This window comes from Hyla sarda, chromosome 7, assembly GCF_029499605.1.
Source record: "Hyla sarda isolate aHylSar1 chromosome 7, aHylSar1.hap1, whole genome shotgun sequence".
Taxonomy (NCBI): Eukaryota; Metazoa; Chordata; class Amphibia; order Anura; family Hylidae; genus Hyla; species Hyla sarda.
In genome coordinates, this window is record NC_079195.1 from 105,084,708 (window position 1) to 105,107,435 (window position 22,728).

A 22,728-nucleotide genomic window follows, 5' to 3' on the forward strand; every position below is an offset into this window, starting at 1 on the left:
TGTCATCTTCTGACCCCTATAACTTTTTTATTTTTCCGTGTATGGGGCGGTATGAGGGCTCATTTTTTGTGCCATGATCTGAAGTTTTTAACAGTACCATTTTTGCATTGATAGGACTTATTGATCGTAAAAAGTGACCAAAAATGCACTATTTTGGAATTTGGAATTTTTTTGCGCGCACGCCATTGACCGAGCGGTTTAATTAATTATATATTTTTATAATCCGGACATTTTATAAGCCATGATTTCTATAAAAAGGTTTTCACCATAGATGAAACGGGCAGATGTGCCTAGGTCATCCAGTGGACATAACTCTACGTCCATTTTTGGTAAGACATCACAGCAATGGACATGCAGTTATATTCAAATGTAGTAAAATGTTAAGGATATTTATTAGTTCCATACCACATTAGGCAATCATAATGATAGCTGGTATTATCAAGGTAAGATCACTGTTAGTAGCTGACACATGTAGCTGAAGAATGATTGTTAAAGGCTGCACAGGTTTGGGGATAGGGTGGATTCAAATTGTGAGGTTTTATTTTCTTTTGAAGGTCAGGAAAACCCCAAATTGCAGTTTTATGATTGACAGTGCAGTATAGATGTATTCCACCTGTTAAAGCTACACTACAAAACTGCAGCAATTCGTGATAAAACGCACATGGTTTTTCCTTGATCTTCAAAACAAATAAAAATACACAAATAATGCACTGTGAACCAAAATCATTCAGCCATATAGCAAGCTATATGAAAAATCCTTCGACTACATATCGGTGGAGTGTTGACTGCATGAGACACAGTGCACTCCGATCTAGCTTGCGCCAATTAGCCCCATATAAAAGGACGGCCGGTAGGAATGGAGTCACTGGAGTTTAACCCCTAGTTAGGGAAAATCTATTCCAAAGAGGAACACTGTGGAGGGATGCAAATCAAGTAAACTACCACACAATGGTATTTTGGTACAGTCAAGGCAGATGACATTACCATCAGACAGGCAACAATTATCATATGTAAAGTGTTCGGGTTGACATTCAGAGCCAGACACGGGTGGAAAAGCAATAATTTACAATTCAATTTGTGTGAAAGCATCATGTACACCGATAAGTGTTATGTATATTGTATTCTGTCTGTTGCAGATTAGCAAATCTATTGCAATGTATTAGCCTTTTTGATGACAAGGTAGGTTCAGGTCCAGCTACATCAACATACCTGACAGCATGACCTGGTATTTTTGAAATAGTGAATTTCCTTGTTTCCTGGTATATTAAAATCCCAATCCAGGGTTTAAAAATTGTAAACTAACTAAAATGAAAATATACATAACTTACCAGTTCTTCTCCTGTCCCCGACCACAAATCTTGGGTTTTCACATTTTTATTCATAATGATATAATATTCATATCATGATATCAATTCATATCTCTAGATAAAAGGTAATGTTCAAAGAGACATGGTGGGGCTTGGGGATCGCTAGATAGGAATAATTTGCCAGAGACCTCTGGTGGCAGTTTACCTACCTGAGAATAAAAGGATTGGGCATATTGAAATCCAACATGCTTGACCGTTCTCTTCCCTGGCATCTGCTGACAGTGAAAAGTCGAGAAGCCACCATACACATTAGATGGTCATCTGAATGAGGTAGCTTCAGCCAACTTTAAAGGGGTATTAATATTTTTGCAAGTTTTCTCCTGTCCACAGGACAGGGGCTAACTAGTGGATCAGTGAGTGTCCAACCTGTGCATGTGTGCCCGCCTCTACATTAATTCTCTAAAGGTCATTTGGGGAAATCATTTTACTGCATACTAAGGATTGGTGGGGGTTCCCAGCATTTGGACCCCCCATTTTTTAGTTATTCCTCTCCTATCCTGATGATAGGGAATGTGTAACAAGAATACCCTTTTAGTCTATTGTATATGCAAACCATCAGAAGCCACCAAAAAAAAAATATGAGCGTTATTTATCAATAATGATCTTGGCTAGATCATTTTTGTTGTTTGTCTAGATGCGTTATTTTTTGGCAGTGCTACTCCAAACTTATCATATTTTCGCAGTGACCATGATAAATTTTGTACAGATCTGCACCCAGATCATTTTCTACTGCTGCTTTCAGATCATGTCTACCCTGCTTCTGAGGAGCTTGTTTGTCTTTGTGGTTGGCTTTATTTGTTTTATTTTTTAATTTTAAGGCAAATTAATGTCTAAAAGAAAGTCTGCAGGCCAGGAAAAATAAAAACTTTATTGTTCGCGAGACAGAGGTTTTAGTTGAACAGGTATTTTTTTTTTAACCTTTCACCTTTTTTTATTTTGTTATCTTCACTTTGTCAGATATTTTTTTAAACTTGGGCACATGAAACTGTGAGATGCTGGGCATTGCTAACAATCTTATTGTTTCTTACATCTTTACCATTCCTTTTTAGTACCTTAAAAAATATATCTGATTGTTTCATATGGACAACTGCTTTACTTTTCCTTTGCACTTTTTTTTATTTTTTAACTTTTTATGAATATAAACGTTCTTATTCTCTACCTTATTCTCTCTCTCATTCTCTCTCTCTCTCTGTCTCTTTCATTTTTGGCAAACAGACAGGAGTAGTAATTTTTTTAGACCTGGTCAGGAGGTAGTCTAGATTTGCAGGTTTTTTAGCGCCATTTGCGGCAAAATTTGCGCAAAAATAAAAAAACACGTAGATAATAAATTTGTGACCACTACATCCGTCACTTTAAAAAATGGTCTAGCAACACCAAAAGGTCAAAATTACAGATTTTAGAACTTGGAAAAAAAAAAGCTGCAAAAAAACCCTGCAATAAGAGCAAAAATAACAAATTTCGCAAATGTAGACCAAAAAAGGGAACATAGAACAATAATAAATATAAATGAACAATGATAAATAACCCGCTATGAGCTTAGCTCTTATGGCTGTTTACATTGGGGAAGAATTATGAAAATCTGTGCAAAGGAAAAATTTACCATTTGCCCATTGCCACCACTCACCTTACAACTTTTATTTTTGAAAAGGCCTTTTTCAAAATGAATGAAGCGAGCTGATTGGTTGCTATAGGCAACTGGTCAACCTTTCCTCTGCACAGGTTTTGATAAATCTCCCTCATCATGTTTTCAGCCTTTAATGTATACACCAGTAAAATCTCACCCTGTATATACAGTACTTGAACAAAAAGGTGCAACACATCGTACTATATAGAGATGGGAGGGGGGGGGGGAGGGGGGATTTCACAACCTCACACCAGCCTGGATCACACTTAGAAACGTGTTAACATCTAAGCTACTTTTCTATTTATGAAGAACGTGAACCTCTTTGATGAATGTGAGGCATATACACTCTGCCAAAGGGGGGTGAAAATAACTTACTGTATTTATCGGGGTATACTACGCACCGGCCTATAACACGCACCCTCATTTTACCAAGGATATTTGGGTAAAAAAAGTTTTTTACCCAAATATCCTTGGTAAAATGAGGGTGCGTGTGTGTGCATGTGTATACCCCGATACAGTTTCTGACCCCGCAGAAGCCCCCAGAAAAGTCAGGGGGAAGAGAGGCTGTTGCTGCCCGCTTCTCTCCCCCTGCCTTTCCTGGGGTCTAGAGCCCTGCTGCTGCCGCTTCTCTCCCCCTGGCTATCGGCGCCGTTGCCCCATTGCCGGCGCCGTTGCCCCATTGTCTCCCCCATCCCCAGTTTTATAATTACCTGTTGCCGGGGTGGGGTCCGCGCTGCTTCTGGCTCCGGTGTGGCATCTCCTGCGTCGTTGCTATGCGCTGCGCAATGACGAGTGACGTCGCGTTGATAGCCAGGGGGAGAGAAGCGGCGGATCTAGAGTTGGATCTAGAGTTGTGCAAATCTACAGTAAGCTATGAACCTGGATCTCATGAATCAGCTTTTGGGTCATTTTGTTATAGAAAAATAATTTCTCAGAGAAGTCTGAAAGGACACTTGGAAAGAAAACCGCTTAATGAATAGAATGAATAATTGGGTTTGGTGAATGTTCCACTTCTAGTGGTATTGAATGCAGTGTTACACAATGTTATAGTATTGAGTGACATCAGGTACAGAGATGCGCCTATTTTCGAACCCTTTTTTTTAATGCAGAATTTGAAATGAACAAAAAAGATGGCACCGTGTCCTTGGTGGTAAAGAAATTCAGTACCGTTTTACTAAAATAAGTACAAGACTATTGTGACACTGGTAGAAGGCACCTATGATGGCCTGGAGAAGTGAGGGGGGTGCTCACATGTGGCAGATATGAGCAGCTGAATATGAATTTCAGACTGAAATTGTAAAAACTCTGCAGCATATCGGTCAAACATACCATTAGTATGTAAAATAAAAATGCCTGGCTGTACGGCCTAATTCAGAATGTTATAGTGTGCTATAGACCAGTTATTCCTTGGGGCATGCTGGGAGTTGTTTTTTTTTTTTTTTGCAACAGCGGGGGGAACCCTGGTTGGGAAACACTACTCTCTGGGCCACACTAATAGGCTTCACCAAAATGGCCGCAGAGGAGGAGACAGTGAGTAACGCCTCGTTTGTATAACAATGGGCGGTCGTGGGATGACGAATCACTTCCTGCCGTGCCTTCCCGCTCTCGGGGATCGACGGTTTTGACGTCATCACGCAGAGCGTCTCGCCCCACGAGTGGTGTGTGTATGAAAGGAACGCCCGCCGCACGGCCAGTCTCTTCTACAGTCTCAACACCGTCCACTCTTTGCCAGGTAAGTGTCTCTATAACAACGTCAGGCAGAGGATAGGACCGGCGGCTGTCGCCATTTCGCTTGCGGCCCGGGTAATGGCGGAGCGCTTATTCGAGAATTTCCGTTTTCTGGGTGTTCCGGCCGTTGGTTTTATGGTTCTCTTTCCCCGTGTCGCTCATAGTGCGGCCTTCCGTTGTGTCTGGCGCAGTGCCTCTTAGGCTACAGCCGCCATTTTGTGCCTTCCTGTAGTACAATAGCGGCGGGTAACGTGTGAGCGTGGGCCTGTGCCGGCTGTAGTGCGGACAATGGCGGGAGGCGCGTGTGTGAGGGTAAAAAGGCGGCCTCGCTGCTTCCGGTGAAACTGCCTCTGCCGCACATGGATGGATCTCTGTAGTGTGCACACGCGGTTATCGGAGAGAAATCCTGTTCACCACATAGTGCGGTCTCCTCAGATTAGAGATAATGGCGGTCGGCCTGTCCTTCCGACCCCAGCCCCCTCTACTACAATAATCCCCTGCGGTCGTGTACACCGAGATCGCGTGTGGATGCGAATCATCGTGTTCACTTTATACGGTTTGGCTCTATACTGTTGTGGAATCGCAAAGCTGTGTTATTGAATGTAAAGGCTGCGTTCACATCACGATTTCTCCATCCGACTGGAGTACACGATTTGAACCCGATTTCAGACCGGAACAAAAATCGTGTGAAATCGGATGCTGATCAAATCTGATGTGTAATCCGACTTTAAAAAAATAATTTTTTAATGGAGATCAATGGATCTGACTTAATATACGGTTTTGAGATTTTAAGTTATAAAATCGTGTTCTCAAGTCGTATGCAGAAATCGTGATGTGAACGCAGTCTGTTAATGGTACGTTTTGCCATACAGCAGAATGTTTAGCCCGTTTTATAGGTATATGCAGTGTGACCCCATACATTGTACATATTCTTATGCATCTGTGTGATCAGCACGGTCTATTCCAGCATTTCCCAACCAGGGGGCCTCCAGCTGTTGCAAAACTACAACTCCCAGCATGCCTGGACAGCCTTTCTGGGAGTTGTAGTTTTGCAACAGCTGGAGGCCCCCTGGTTGGGAGACGCTGGGCTAGTAGCTATATGTATTGTGCGTTCTGGGGCTTTTTTTATTTTATTTTTTATTCCTTGCCTAGCATCAGGATAGGCCATCACGATCTGGTCAGTGCGGTGAACATGGGCTATCCCGGATTAGTAAAACGTAGATTTTTTTTTTTTTTTTTTTGTGATCAGACATCATATCCCCTATCTTTTGGATGAGAGAGATGTCTAGGGGCAGAGTATCCAGTTTAACAGAAAATGCTGTTGCCATGGCCCAACTAGACATTCATGTACATGTGACAACTTAATATTTTACTGATAGCTTAAAACATGTCTGTTTATCTTCAGAGCTTTTACCATGTCGGATGAATGCATTGTGAGAGTTCGTGGCCTGCCATGGTCCTGCACACGGGAGGAGGTTTTGGAGTTTTTCTCAGGTAAGGCGCACAATGCGAATGTTTTTGTAAAGAAATTCTTATGCTTTAAGCTAGTGGAAAGTATGCAGGGATTGTATGATTCTTGCCAGGTCATCTAAGAAATCTCTTCCTCAAACCTGTCTATTCAGCTTTAGTCTATAGAACTATTTTCTGAGCTTTTGCATGGCACAAAGTGTGTAGGTGGAATGGAGGATACTTTTAATCTATCTTGGTGTACAGAATGTATGTCAAGGCTAATTATTTATAACTTATATGTTTGTTACCCTGAAATGTTTCTTCTTACATTCATCACGCTCTTACTAAATTTGTAGAATGTAATATTGCCGATGGAATTGGTGGCATTCATTTCACATTGTCCAAGGAAGGACGTCCTAGTGGTGAAGCCTTCGTTGTGCTGGAAACAGAAGATGATCTCAAAAAAGCATTGGAGAAAGACCGTAAATACATGGGCCACAGGTACATTGAAGGTAAGGACCCTGCCTGTTATACTGCACTTTATTTAACACCATTTTATTGCAGCAGCTTTTAAAAACTTTTTTTATATATATACTTTTAGTTTTTAAGTCGAATAATACAGAGATGGAATGGGTTTTGAAACACAACAGTTCCAGTGAGGCTGAAACTGACACAGATGGAACAGTCAGACTTCGTGGGCTTCCTTTTGGCTGCAGCAAGGAAGAAATTGTGCAGTTTTTCTCAGGTACCTCTAGTTCCATAATGCTTGGATGTTTTTCTTCTAGTTAAGCCTTGAATGTATGTTAGGACCTAAATCAACACAGCTCTTCATTATTTAGAAGTTGTAGTACATAACATTAAGAAGCTTAAAGTGTCGTAAATATGGGGAAATGGTTTTAAGTGGCTCATTTACACTAGCATATTAAATGACCATGTTCGTGTCCAAATTGTTTTCCTAATCTAAACAGGAATTTGATCCTAGCAGCAGGGAAACCTTCCTTTTGGGAAGTTTTCCTTTTACTGCTGGGATCAGTTTTGTAATATAAAAAAGTGAATAAAATTGCTAAGCAAAACATTGACAGTGAATTGCGTCGCGTGAATGAGCCCTATATGCTATCATTGCGGGGTGGCGGGAACAAAGCATAATATTTGAGCTGATGTTAGGCTATTGGGATGAATAAAATTGTTAGTATTGTTAAGTTGGGTTTGTTGCAGCCTTTAACACTGTTCCCCTGATGGGGTTATTTGTCCTTGGGTTAAAGGGTTGAGAATCCTGCCAAATGGGATAACATTGACGATGGACTACCAGGGGAGAAGCACAGGGGAGGCCTTCGTGCAGTTTGCTTCAAAGGAGATAGCAGAAAATGCTCTGGGGAAACACAAGGAAAGAATAGGGCACAGGTGGGGATGGACAGAACGGGATGGTTACATTTCTGTTTTGTTTTATGTTTTCTTTATTATTTTTGGGCTCCATGGTGGTGGGGAGGGTTTTTTTTTTACTTTTGTTTAATACTCTTAAATCTATTTACAGTCAATAAAACAATGCAAAGTGGTATCTACTAATTTTCTCTTCAAATACTTTCTTTGAGAATCAGCTTTCCATTTTCTGAGCTCTTAAAACTCGGCTGTACAGATGCCTATAATACTGCTTATAACGTTCAATGGAGCTACTACGTAGACTTAATTTTTTTTTTAGGTAGGTGTTTTTTTATTTAATCCTTACTTTATTTATCTCAAACAACTCTGGCACAGATACATTGAAATATTTAAAAGCAGCAGAAGTGAAATTAGATCATCGTATGATCCGCCAAGAAGGATGATGGGACAGCGCCCTGGCCCATATGACAGACCAATGGGAGGTCGTGGTGGTGGTGGTGGTGGTGCTTATTTTGGAGCTGGCCGTGGTAACATGTACGACCGCATGCGTGGTAGTGGAGGTTATGGAGGTGGTAAGTAAAATACCAAAATATGAAGCTGTACTCGCGGTGGCTTTTTATTTTTTTTTCTGGCTTTTACTTTGCCTATAAAATTGTTATGTTGTCTATTCTAGGTTATGGTGGATTTGATGAGTACAGTGGATACAACAACTATGGCTATGGTGCAGATGGTTTTGATGATCGTCTTAGAGAAGGCAGAGGTATGTCAAACAGCAATACACCATTTATATAAATGAATAGCTTAGATGACTGGTCATGCTTAAAGTTTATTTTATTTATTTTTTTAACTATTTGCCTGGGTGTACTTCATGTGTACTTCCCGCTTATTTATCAGAGGTGCACACTCATAAATGGCAAAATAGATAAGATGTAGACACGTTTTTAAGTGTGATCCAGGATGGTGTGGGGTTGCATAAAGGTTTAGAAACCTTTATGCGGTTGACTGAAAAGTTGCAATTGACTAATCCCAGACCCTGCAAAAAAGCCGACCTTGCCACACTACATTAGTTGTCTGCACTGAGTCTAGATGCATTGCACAAAAAACTGCAACTTTTTCCCTAGTTGTCTAACTGTTCTGGAAAGCACAATGTCCTCCTGCAAAAAAAACAATACCACATGGTATATGCTTTTACTATAGAAATGTCACCTTTTTATAGTATTTGTTTGAAGCTTTTCCCATTTTATATATTTTTTAATGCACAACTGAGCTGGACTTATCAGTACTCAATGATAAATGTCTTAAGCAAAAGACACCATCTGTTTCTACATTGTTGTATTATCTGAATAATGACAATAATGTATGTATTTGAATTATAATTTTATGAATTTACTTTATTTCTAAGGCAAAGCCTGGCTGTATTTTTTTTAGTTTCTTGTTAAATTAGTGATTTCAAGGAGAACATTGTTAATACAAAGACTTTCCCCCACAATCTTAAAAAAGAGATGGATTAACAAATTTTAAAACCAAAATCCCAATTAAAGTGAAAAACTTTTCCCCTCTAGGTATTCCACAAGGTTACCCTGGAACTGGTGGTGATGCAGGCTCAGGCTTTCACAGTGGCCACTTTGTTCATATGCGGGGCTTACCTTTCCGTGCCACTGAAAGTGATATTGCCAATGTAAGTGGTTGTTTAAAACCTTTTCTGATATGACTTTGACTTAATGTGTGTATATATAGCAGAACATGGGGCTTTTAACTTCCCCAATTGTAATGGGGGGGGGGGGGGAGAGAGAAGAAACAGTGACCCATTTCCTCTTTTAGTCATATGTTTACTGTACACTGTTTATATACCAGATGTCTTCATTTTAATAAAAGTGTTTTAAAATGAGTGTTAATCTTGGACCACTCAAATACTTCATAGGGAGGGCGAGAACATGACTGGTCAGAGAATGATGGGAGATTCTCAAACTACTGTAATTTCTGCTTAAAGCACCCGCTTTAAATCATTGATCTGCAAAGGCTTCTGCCCCGCCGGGGGGTTGAAATAGACGATAACTTGTACAGTTATAAGTTATCGGCTATCTGCCTGAAAGGTGACAGGTTATTGGTATCTGCCCTAAAAAAAACATCGGTCGATCCCTAATGTAAAGCAGACAATATACGTGGGCAGTAGAGATGAGTGAATTTACAGTAAATTCAATTCGTCACGAACGTCTCGGCTCGGCAGTTAATGACTTATCCTGCATAAATTAGTTCAGCTTTCAGGTGCTCCCGTGGGTTGGAAAAGGTGGATACAGTCCTAGGAGACTTTCCTAGGACTGTATCCACCTTTTTCAGCCCACCAGAGCACCTGAAAGCTGAACTAAATGCAGGATAAATCAACTGCTGAGCCGAGAAGTTCTTGACGAATCAAATTTACTGTAAATTCGCTCATCTCTAGTGGGCACGCACACTTTTTCAAAACTGACTTGAACAGTGTAAACCGCAGCACAAAGCTCTTTGAAAATGTGGTCTATACTTTTCGTGCCAAAATTCTGAGAATCTCCCTCAATGTCTTTAGGCATATGGGTTTTTATTTACATTTTTTTGGTATGTAAATGGACTTATGCTTGTATTTTGTTTTGTAGTTTTTCTCTCCACTTACACCACTCAGAGTTCATATTGATATTGGAGCAGATGGAAGGGCCACTGGAGAAGCTGATGTTGAATTTGCAACCCATGAAGATGCTGTAGCAGCCATGTCTAAAGACAAAAACAATATGCGTATGTAGACTTTCACCTTGAGTTATCTAGTTTCATAAGAATTTACAGCAAAATTGCTCACATATATTTTTCTTACAGAACATCGGTATATTGAGTTGTTCTTGAATTCAACTGCTGGTGGTGGTGCTGGAATGGGTGCAGGCATGGGTACAGGAATGGGATGTTATGGTAGAGAAACACTAGGTAAGTTTATGTACTAAACCACTAGTACAGTATATTTATTTATTTTTGTAACCCCTGTCTTGCGCTCAGTTGCTTAAAATGTATTTATAAATGTTTTAATCCTCAGATGGTGCAGGATATGGTGCTGTAGGGAGAATGGGCATGACTGGAAACTACAGTGGATGTTATGCAAATCCTGATGGTCTTGGTGGATATGGTAATATGACAACTATTTCACACTTTACTCTATAATGCTCCCAGCTATAATATACTTATGCAATTCAGCCTTAAAACTTCTAACTTTTTTTTTGTCTTTAGAAAGGTCTATAGAAAGTTTGTTTGGGTATTTAGACATCGACACTTTGTTTTTATAGCAGATAGTTCCATGATTAGCGCAGAAGTCTTAAACTTAAGCCACTCTCCTGTTATAAGCAGTACACTAAGATGGCATCCAGACTGGTACTTAACAAAACAGCAGTTGGCATGGTTGTAACACAATGCGGAAAGTGTGACCGTGCAAACTGTGTTTTAACATAGTTGTGTTGGGATTTTTTTTTTTTTATTTGGTTCGTGGATTCTATTTGCATGTTTTGGTAACAGACAACTTCTCTGAGCAGGACTGAACAGCATTTAGAGAGACTCTTTATAGCAAGCCGTATAGTTGGTACTATAGGCTGGAAGGCATCCTATTCACTCAGTTTTCTAGATGCTCTGACTTGTACAGCAGGGGGATAAGTGTCTGAGAAACACCTATTGTAAATGGTGTGATACAATACTAGTTGCAATTTATTAGGTCTAGTGGCTAGAGTGAAAACTGGGTTCAATCTTTGAAATGCTGAATAGGGATTTTTCTATTGAGGTATATTCAGTGTAGATTCCATTCTAAAAATCTTCTTCTGTAATTTACAGTACATATGCTAGTGCTGCATTGAGAAACTGATTTCTAGGTGTATAATATGCTTTACCAGTGTATTTACACTTTAAAGTTTTTACAAGGAATCTGTCATCAGGGTCACACACACTAACCTACTGGTACAGGCAGGCAGTGCGGGTGACACTAATAACAATGCTTTCCTACCCTGATCGTGGTCTTGTTCGTCTTGTATCTTTAATCCAGCAGCAACGGTGTTGTCAGTGTGCTAATGTTATGCACCAAGCGGACACAGGACCATGGATAGGGGTAGGTAAGTATAGTTCAGTGTCTCCTGCCTGTGCAAACAGGTTAGACCGGGTGACAGTTTCCCTTTTAACAGCAACTATTGAATACAAAGCCAGCAATAGATTTGAAAGTCTTTTCTCTTAATTACGGTATATTCCTGGCTTTGTACTTAATATTTGCATTACAATCCTGAGCAAGTGAACACACTAAAGGCTGGTTTCCAATTTAGAGCACACAAACAGTTTGAGGTAAGAAATAAGTGAGGATGTTTACCTTGTCCCATCCATTTTTGCTGATTTATTGAGATGTTTTCCTGATGCTATTTCAAGCATGCCAAGGCCAGTGATTAGAAGAGTATACTGTGTTGTTTTACAGCATCTGCAGACTGTAGTGGTCTGTCATTATATAAGAAATATAAATTTCATTTAAACTAAACTTCTGAACTTTTTCTGTTTTCAGGAAGGGGAAATTCAGGAAACAGTGGGGGCTACTTTGGACAGCATGAGGGCATGGGAACAGCTGGATGGCGTGGATTATATTGAATGCTTTGTTGCGATTACATTTGTGGAAGACTCAGTTTATTAGTTATGTTTTTGTGTTTAGCTCTTGTACAGAATTTGTACAAGGTTGTTGATCTTAAAATTTTTAGTGAGCAGAGTACAGTGGACATTGTTACTGTAGGATTTCATTTGTTTGAATGCAAACATTGACTTTGAATAAATTTTTTTTTATAATCACTGGGTGTTGGTTTTTATCCTAAACCCCCTAAAGACACGGAATTTTAATCTTTGCACCTCTGTTTTTGCTCAGGTTTTTTTTTATTTTTTCTTACATTTTTTTTCTTCAAAATGCAGGGTCTTCCAAACTCTCTGGCTATTGCAAAACTTCAACTCTCAGCATACCTAGCATGCTGGAAGTTGTAGTGTTGCAACAGCTGGAATATACTGATCTCACGGACACATGAGGGCTTGTTTTTTCACCAATGATTGTTGAACTTTGTCTTTACATCACTTACCACAAAACCTACTGTAAAAAGGTGAGGGAGAATTCCATTTCTACACAGTGCACTTTTTAGTAAAAATCTTTATTCCTCTAATTCCAAGTGATTGATACCCAATTAGCTTTATTTTACTACTTAAAAAAAAAACTTTACCCAAATAGTATATGCAAAAATTATACAAACATAATTATTGTATTTAGTCTTTATTGGAAATAAAAACTTGACAAACTACAAGAAGGCACCAGCACACATACTGGACAGTACATATGGATAAAAGCCCTTAAGCAATGGGACCCTCAGCATGTATAAGACAAAATAGAGCCTAAAGCACAAGAAAGATGAAAATGGCATGATGGATAAAGTAATCAAATGTTAGAAGAGTGCCCTGAATCATCATCATGAAGTGAATAAAGCACAAGCCTGGTAGGGATAGTAGGAAGAATACCTAAATATTTTGTGTAACTGGCTCTACACATGGTATGTAGGTATTTTTTTTTCTAACTTCCTACTATCCCTTCCAGGCTTGTGCTTTATCCACAGCATATGATTTGGGGCCCTTTTTTTATTTTTTAACACTACTCCCTTGTCCTGCCTATTTTAATCTTGTGCTTTATGGGACTCTTTTTTTTCTCTCCTCCATAACCAAATTTCCTGATCATCCATGGCAGCACACAATGGGTTAATGGTTTCTCATTAACCTGGAACAGAAGATGGGACAAGCAATGGCATAGACAAGCACTTAACATAATCCAGGGTCCAAGCCCCCTATTAAGGCAATAAGTACTCCACAGACTTTTTTTTTTTTTTTTTCTTGGAGTTTGAAGATGACCTTCATGCTTGCTACCTGGGGCCCTCATATTGGCATCCGCAAACCAGGAGTTCTCCTGGCCCCTCAGCCCCAATCCCTCATCTCATGATACTGGAATATGTGGTGAGCAGTTCTCCTGCGGCAGGTATGTCTCCGGTATTTTCCTGGGGGCGCCGGGCAGTGTGGAGTTGGCTTTATTGCTTAAGGAGCTCTGCTGCTGTTAGCGTTAGGGGGGGAGGAAGCCACGGATGCGAATCCGCAAGGTTTAAATTCTCGGGAAGTTTGAAATTGCTGGAAATTCTCACTCTGAACCTGACACACTACCTGGGCAGTAGATCTTCTGAGAGGTTCAGGTATTGCTCTTTCCCCTCCCTTCCCTCCTGAGGATGTTTGCCTGATAAATTTTCCCCTTTTTTGTAGGATGTCAGGTCTAGGAAGAGGAAGAGTCTCAGCATTTCCTGCCTGAAATGTTCTCAACCCTTGCCGGACTCTTGTGAGTAAGATATTTGTGAGGGTTGTCTATCCTCGGATCATCCATCTCCTATGGAACCAGGTGCATTCCTGTGCTGGTTTACAGGGCAGCTTACAAGGAAGTGGTATCTTCAGTGACTAATAAGCCAAAGTCTTCCAGGGACCATGTTTCCCTGATTATCATCTGTGTCTTCTAGTGCTGTTACCTTGTCAGATTCAGAAGAGGAGAGGAGGATATGGAAGACCTTTATCTCCTGCAGAAAGAGAAGGTGCCTAAACTAATTTCTGCAGTGAAGGGAGTTTTGGAGTCTAAAGAGGTCTCCATGAAGCCAGCGAATGAGTCTGTTTTACATTCCTCCGTCCGGCAAGGGAATTTCCCTCTCCTGGTAATTTATCAATGGCATGAGAGACTGAGATAAGCCTGGTGCAAAATTTAAGTCTGTTTACAGACTCAACCATGCCTCATATTCCTCTTGGGAGAATCCTCCCAAGGTAGATATTGCTGCTAAGTTGGCAAAGTCTATCTTCAGATTCCTCCAGGCTTCCAGACCCAGTGGAAAGGAAAGCAGATGCCATATGTAAGAAGAATAATCTGGCGGCCTCTGCTGCAGCCAAGGTGGCGGAATCTTCTATCTAGAGATGAGCGAATTTACAGTAAATTCGATTCGTCACGGACTGCTCGGCAGTTGATGACTTTTCCTGCATAAATGTGTTCAGCTTTCAGGTGCTCCGGTGGGCTGGAAAAGGTGGATACAGTCCTAGGAAAGAGTCTCCTAGGACTGTATCCACCTTTTCCAGCCCACCGGAGCACCTGAAAGCTGAACTAATTTATGCAGGAAAAGTCATCAACTGCCGAGCCGAGAAGTTTGTGACGAATCGAATTTACTGTGAGTTTGCTCATCTCTACTTATATCCCAGTGGCAAAAGCATTACATGTTTGGCTCTCTCATCTATCTCAGGATCTTCAAGAAGGAGTTCCAAGGGAGAAAATCTTAGGAAATCTGCAGCGTTTATCATGACTGACATATTGCTTAAGTGATGCTCCCTTGGATATGCTGAAATTCTCTGCAATATCCATGGCTTTAATGCCACGAGCGCTATGAATTAAGCAGTGGGATGGTGATATTCTGGTTAAATGTAAAAAAGGAGCTAATGCAAAAACTCCAATGTTGAAGACCAATGACGCCAGCCCTCCTGTGGGTGCCAGGCTTCTTTTTGCCAAGATATGGTCGCCGACATTCTCCCAAAGACTCCGGAGTATAAAAAGGTTATTCCCTGGAGTTCAGAGAACAACCTCCAGACAGGTTTCTGCTAAGCAGAACTTCCAATCTAGTGACTCTACATCTGGTGAATTAATTTATTTGCAAGAAAGCCCTAGAAGTTTTTCCCTCGATCACAGTGGAGCGTAGGGCATTACACTCCAGTCTTTGCGGTCCCCAAGTCAGGAGGCGACTGGAGACTCATTATAAATCTGTCCTTCGTGAACCAATACTTTATCAAGAAGACGTTCGGAATGGAGTCTGCCAAGTCTCTCAACATCCAGCAAGGGGACAATCTAGCCTTTATAATTCTGCAAGATGCGTTGCATACCTGCATATCCCGATTCTGAAAAAAATCATCGCAGATTTCTTCGCATAGCGGTTCTGGATCATCAGGGAATTCGGCATCTTCAGTTCACCTGCCTCCCGTTCGGGATCACAGTAGCCCCGAAGGTATAAACTAAGATTATCTCTGTGGTATAAGGATAATGGTGATCCATGTGACCCCCATATCTAGACGACTGGTTGGTGAGAGCACCAACGAAGCAGATGCTGGAGACCCATCTTCAGATGACTGCAAGTTCTGCAGGCTCATGGGTTGTTAATGAACTGGAAAAAAAATCCCAACTCATTCCAACCACCTGTATTACTTAACCCCTTGGACGGAACCCATTATAACCCTAAGGACGGGAGCATTTTATGCAATTCTGACCACTGTCACTTTAAGCATTGATAGCTCTGGGATGCTTTTACTTTTCATTCTTATTCCGAGATTGTTTTTCGTCATATTCTACTTTGTTAGTGGTAAATTTTCATCGATTTTTTTTTTTTGGTGAAAAATTCCAAAATTTGATGAAAAAATTGTAAATTTTGCATTTTTCTGACTTTGAAGCTCTCTGCCTGTAAGGAAAATGTTTTTACTTTTAAATTTTTTTTTTTTTTTTTTTATACTTTTGAAAGACATCAGAGGGCTTCAAAGTTCAGCAGCAATTTTTCACAAAATTTTCTAAATCTGAATTTTCCAGGGACCAGTTCAGTTTTGAAAGGCCTTCATATTAGAAATACCCCATAAATTACCCCATTATAAAAACTGCACCCCTCAAACTTTCTGAATGTCAATTTTGAATACGTTAGTTAAACCTTTAGGTGATTCACAGTAATAGCAGCAAAGTGAAGGAGAAAATTCAAAATCTTCATTTTTTTTTTTTTACATACGCATGTTCTTGTAGACTCAGTTTTTGAATTTTTACAAGGGGTAGTAGGAGAAAAAGCCCCCCCCAAAAAAATTTGTAACCCAATTTCTCTCGAGTAAGGAACCTTACTGTGTATGTCAAGTGTTCAGCGGGCGCAGTGGAGGGCTCAGAAGGGAAGGAGCAACATTTGATGTCACTGCCGAGTGAATAAATAAGTTTTTCTGAATGGTGAGTGTCGCCTTTTTGTTCTACTTCTTGCCCAGTTTCACCAACACATCAATGTCTGATGTTTGTGGGTATAAGATGAAGGGTATAGGAGAGCTGGACATCGCCGGGGAGAAAACCCTAGCTCCAGTCCACTTGCTGTTTGTCATAAGTCTGTTTGATCATAAGTGTAATTTTCGTCAAGGGATTAGTCACTTTCTTAAGAGAGTGTGTCAAAGGCAACCACAGGGCCCTGGAAGCCAGTCCAACCGTCTGATTCAGGAGGTAATACTCTAGAGATTGGTCCAGAGAGGACTTCGCCCCTGACACTAACTCAGCTCATCTCTGAAGATGTACAGCTTTATAAAGTTGAGCCACATCTGGGACACCTAAACCACCAGCCTCCCTGCTACAGATCAAAAGGGCATATGGCAAACGCGTTTTTTTTTTACCCGACCACAAGAATATGTGGAACAGGCGGTTCCATTGTTGGAGGTGGTGGGTAGGCAGAACTATAAGGACCATCCTAAGTATATACAATACAGACGGGAGAATATAAGTCTGAAGCAAATTTCTACTGCCCATAATTGGCAGAGAAAAGGCTATCCAGAGAGCTGGGCAAGATGACACACAGATATTTGATGCCATTTATCGGCCAACAGAATGGAGAGGAGGACTGTAGAGATGCAACTTTGTTTTGGGGAATTGTGATGTTAAAGATCTCAGATTTGGTGTCATTTACCCAAAAGTTGGACAGGGTGCCATATTGCTCTATAAGGGAGTGGATTCTAGGGAGAGACTGCAGTGGGTTAGTGGTCATGATCAGCAAGTCATCTGCAAATGCTGCTGTTAAATGGGTACCCCCCCCCCCCCCCCTGTAAGTCCCTGAATCCATTCATATTGGCGCAAAGCTTGAAATAGTATTTCCATTACTAATATGTATAAAGTCGAGGACAGTGGGCAGCCCTGTCTCGTCCCATTGACCCTGATTTGGACCCTTGGGTCTGAATAGAGGGCCATTATAGCTCGCACAAAGGGGAGAGGGAAGTTGAATCTAAGCATGGTGTGATAAAGTCCCAGGCCACCCTATTGACTGCCTTCTCAGCCTTCTGTACCGAAGAGGAGAAAGGGTGTTTTGGTGCATTTGGCATGGTGGATTAAATGTAAGACTCTGTGCGTTTTCCCTACGCTTTACAAATCCTGTCTGGTCTATGTGGATGAGATCTGGGAGGAGTTGCCCAATACGAAGTGAGAGGAGTTTGGCCAAAATCTTCACATCTATGTTGAGAAAAGAAATAGGCTTGTAGCTAGGGCAAAGCGTGCGGTTGTTGCCCTCCTTGGGGATTATAGTGATGTGTGCTTCTAGTACCTGAGTGTCTCATAGTGATGTCTGCTTATAGTGCCTTTTTCTCCATGGTTTATCACCATGGAGAAAAAGTTTTTGCTTAAAACGAGTGACATTTGCAGCATACTTCCTATGGAGGAGATCCCTCAGATCTTCTCTCAGCTTGGTCAATTCCCATGTGATCTTAGAGTTGCAGGGTGCACAGTTATCATTCTCTAAGCCTTTGACCTGTATTTTTTTTTAGTTTAGTACCCAGCGCTATTATGAGTCTCCCAGACTGTAGTAGTGGAAACATCAGGTGTGGCGTTAATGTCAAAGTATGTCCGTAATTGTTTGTCCAGCTTAGTGATGTCACTTTCACGGTCCAAGAGTGAGTCATTCAATCTCAAAGTCCAGTGCACTGTTACAAATGGATCTGTATAGGTTGGAGGTTTGGGCTGAGTAGTGGTAGATGAGGTTCAGCACTGATAAATGTAAGATTATGCACATGGGGAAGAAAAATTCAGGGTGGGATTATGTATTAAATGGGAGCACACTTGGGACGACTGACATGGGAAAAGGACTTAGGAGTCTTAGTTAACAGTATATTTAGCTGTAGTGACCAGTGTCGGGCAGCTGCTGCCAAGGCAAATAAAATCATGGGGTGCATCAATAGGGGCATAGATGCCCACGACAAGGAAATAATTCTACCACTGTACAAATCACTAGTCAGACCACACACAGAATACTGTGTACAGTACTGGGCACCAGTGTACAAGAAACATATAGTGGAGCTGGTGAGGGTTCAAAGAAGGGTAACCAGAGTAATACGGGGAATGGGAGGACTACTTTCCCCAGAAAGATTATCAGAATTGGGGTTATTTAGTTTAGAAAAAAAGAAGGCTTAGGGACGACCTAATAACTATGTATAAATATATCAGGGGACAGTACAGAGATCTCTCCCATGATCTATTTATACTCAGGACTGTATCTATAACAAGGGGGCATCCTCTACGTCTAGAGGAAAGAAGGTTTCTACACCAGCACAGATGGGGGTTCTTTACTGTAAGAGCAGTGAGATTGTGGAATTCTCTGCCAGAGGAGGTGGTCATGGGGAACTCTGTAAAAAAGTCTGGATGCATTTTTGGAGAGTAATAGCATCACTGGTTATGGATACTAGATTGATAGGGACAGAAAGTTGATCCAGAGATTTATTCTGATGCCATATTTGGAGTCGGGAAAGAATTTTTACCTCTAGTATGTGGGTTTTTTGCCTTCTTCTGGATCAACTCAGTAGGGACTCATTAGGGATATAGGTTGAACTTGATGGACTCTGGTCTATTTTCAACCTTATTAACTATGTTACTATGTTACATTATATGTATATTTGTAATATACATTGGTTAAAAAATGTGTATATTTTTGGATGCAAAAAATGCTGTCCCTGCAGCTATTGTCTGTGTGACTCTGAGGAGTATAAATACAAGTGAGGGCAGGACAAGCTCTGTGCAGGCCCCTGGCTTGTCAATCATACTGCTGTGTGAGCCTGGAGCATGTCACAGAGCCTCACTACACAGAGCCCAGCTTGTCCTCAGTGCACAGAGCCCTTCCTGTCCTCGGTGCACAGAGCCCTGCTTGTTCATCACACTTTCTGTATCTGGTCTCTTTACAGAGACACTCCAGCAATAGCTGTAGGGACAAAAATGCACAGATTGTTTAACCAGTATATATTGCAAATATGTGTTATTTTTTACATTATATAAGAAGTTTTTGCTAATGAAAGGTACACTTTAAGTACCCATTCCCTGAGCAGATAGATAAAATGAAAGGCTTAAGGACCAGGCCAATTTTATTTATGCACTTTCGTTTTTCCTCCTCACATTCTAAAAATCATAACTCTCTTATATTTCCGTCCACAGACCCATATGAGGGCTTGTTTTTTGAGTCACCAATATTACTTCGTAATTGCATCACTTATTTTACCATAAAATGTATGGCGCAACAAAAAAAAAAATTTGTGGGAAAATTGTAAAGAAAACCGCAATTTTGCAAATTTTGGAAGGTTTTGTTTTCACGCTGTACTCTACAGTAAAAATGACAGGTTTTCTTTATTCTGTGGGTCAATACAATTAAAATGATACCCATGTTATATGCCTTTTTATAATTGTACAGCTTAAAAAAAATCTCCAACTATTTTAACAAAATTAGTATGTTTCAAATTGCCCTATTTTGACCACCTATAACTTTAAAATTTTTCGTATAATCGGCGGCATGAGGGCTCTTTTTTTTTTGCGCCACGATCTGCAGTTTTTATTGGTATCACAAGCTTATAGTTAACTTTTTTTATAAAAAAATTTTTTTTTTTATAAAATGTTACAAAAAAGCAATTCTGGCCTTTTTTTTTACGTTTACACTGTTCACCGTATGGGATAATTAACAACATATTTTGATAGTGCAGACTTTTACGCATGTGGCGATACCAAATAGGTTTATAAAAATAGAAATTTACACTTAAAATGGGAAAAATGGATGATTTACATTTTTATTGGGGGAGAGGATTTTTCAAAATTTTTTTTTACACCTTAACCCCTTAAGGACAAGCCCATTTTAACCTTAACCCCTTAAGGACCCAGGACGTACGGGGACGTCCCCGCTCCCTTGGCTTTAAGGACCCAGGACGTCCCCGTACGTCCTGGCGGTTTCCAGTCCCTGCCGCGCGCCAGGCAGAGATCTGAAGCGGATGCCTGCTGAAATGCTTCAGCAGGCATCCAGGGCAAACGCTGAGGGGGGCCATGTAGGCCCCCCATGTCGGCGATCGTCGCAAATCGCAAGGGAAATCGCCCCTGGGATCTGCGGCGATACCGGGCTGATCGTGTCTCTGGGACCCGACTGCCTGGTAATTTTCCATGATCCCGGTTGTCACAGACAGCCAGGACCATGCTGAAGTATAGGAGCGAGGTGGCAAGCCTGCCACCTCCTCCTATCCCCTGCGATCCGTCTGTTAACTAACCGACCAATCGCAGGGGGGGCCGGTTACTTCCTCCCGCCCTGCCGGCCCCTCGAAGTCCGGAGGACGCGGCGGGGGACGGGGGAGTGCTGGGGCCCAGCCCCGGTACTTACCTCGTCCCTGAAGACCCAGATCCCAGCGATGAAGACGGCGGCGACAGGTGAGTTCCTCTTCAGCCGCGATCGGGCCCTTTACAGCAATGCACGTCGCCGTAAAGTGACATGCATTGCTGTAATGGGACCCTGTATACTACAAATCCCAGCATGCCCAGACAGCCCTTGACGTCTGGGCATGCTGGGAGTTGCAGTTTTGCAACATCTGGAGGTCCACAGTTTGGAGACCACTGTGCCCTTCCAGATGTTGCAAAACTACACATCTTCAGCATGCCCTTTACTGTCCAGGTATGCTTGGAGTTGTAGTTCTGTAACATCTGGCCCATCAGATATTGCAGAACTACAACTCCCAGCATGCCTGGACAGTTTTGGTATACTGGGAGTTGTAGTTTTGCAACATCTGGAAGGGCACAGATTGGGAACCACTGTATTAGTGGTCTGCAAACTAGTCCTCCAGATGTTGCAAAACTACAACTCCAAGCATGCTGGGAGTTGTAGTTCGGCAACATCTGGCTCTAAAGATGTTGCCGAACTACTACTTCCAGCATGCCTGAGAATGTTTGGGAGTTGTGGTTTTGCAACAACTGGAGACACACTGGTTGGGAAACATTGTCTGTTTCCTAACTCAGTGTTTCCAAACCCGTGTGCCTCCAGCTGTTGCAAAACTATAACTACCAGCATGCACTGATAGACTGTGCATGCTGGGAGTTGTAGTTTTGCAACAGCTGGAGGTTCCCCCCCCCCCCCTGTGAATGTACAGGGTACATTCACATGGGCAGGGGGCTTACAGTGAGTATCAGGCTGCAGGTTTGCGATGCAGCAAATTTTGTGCGGCAGCTCAAACTCGCAGCGGGAAACTCGCTGTAATCCCCCGCCCGTGTGACTGTACCCTAAAAACACTACACTAACAAACAATAAAATAAAAAGTAAAAAACACTACATATACACAGCCCCCCTCCCCTCCCCAATAAAAATGAAAAACGTCTGGTACGCCACGGTTTCCAAAATGGAGCCTCCAGCTGTTGCAAAACAACAACTCCCAGTATTGCCGGACAGCCGTTGACTGTCCAAGCATGCTGGGAGTTTTGCAACAGCTGGAGGCACCCTGTTTGGGAATCACTGACATAGAATACCCCTATGTCCACCCCTATACAAATCCCTAATTCAGGCCTCAAATGCGCATGGCACTCTCACTTTAGAGCCCTGTCGTATTTCAAGGCAACAGTTTAGGGACACACATGGGGTATCGCCGTACTCGGGAGAAATTGCCTAACAAATTTTGGGGGGCTTTTCCTCCTTTAACCCCTTATGAAAAGGTGAGGTTGGGGTCCACACCAGCATGTTAGTGTAAAAAAATAATTTTTTTACACTAACATGCTGGTGTTGCCTACTATTGTGGGGGAGCTGCTGACCTAATGTGGGGGAGCTGTCTACTATTGTGGGGGAACATGCTGCCTATCTAATGTGGGGGGAACTATACTGCCTATCTAATGTGGGGGGAACTATACTGCCTACCTAATTGGGGGGGGGGGGGGGGGGGGGGGGGGACTACAAGGTACCGTACATCACGGTAGGAGGGATAGTCTTATACTGTGAGTATATCCCAAACTCTATATTTTAACTGTGAAAGTTGGGGGTCGTCTTATACGCCCAGTCGTCTTATACGCCGGCATATACGGTATATGTGAGGGGCACATGTCGGGGCATTATATGTGGGGGC

General features: G+C 41.6%; 1 protein-coding gene across 4 annotated transcripts; it reads left to right on the forward strand.

Annotated features, from left to right (window-relative positions):
- Window positions 1-4,576: 4,576 nt before the first annotated feature.
- Window positions 4,577-12,359, forward strand: HNRNPH3 (heterogeneous nuclear ribonucleoprotein H3). Of its 4 annotated transcripts, none has more exons than XM_056530282.1 (12): window positions 4,577-4,723; window positions 6,125-6,213; window positions 6,525-6,680; window positions 6,770-6,913; window positions 7,431-7,569; window positions 7,921-8,117; window positions 8,219-8,305; window positions 9,108-9,223; window positions 10,173-10,308; window positions 10,387-10,491; window positions 10,598-10,687; window positions 12,089-12,358. In XM_056530282.1, exons 2-12 carry the CDS (start codon window positions 6,135-6,137, stop codon window positions 12,169-12,171), a joined length of 1,332 nt encoding a protein of 443 aa, XP_056386257.1. In that variant the 5' UTR covers window positions 4,577-4,723; window positions 6,125-6,134; the 3' UTR covers window positions 12,172-12,358. The 4 variants fall into 4 exon arrangements, with proteins under 4 accessions (XP_056386257.1, XP_056386259.1, XP_056386258.1 ...); XM_056530284.1 differs by lacking the exon at window positions 4,577-4,723 and adding an exon at window positions 4,774-4,794; XM_056530283.1 differs by lacking the exon at window positions 4,577-4,723 and adding an exon at window positions 5,061-5,275.
- The last annotated feature ends 10,369 nt before the right edge of the window (window positions 12,360-22,728 follow it).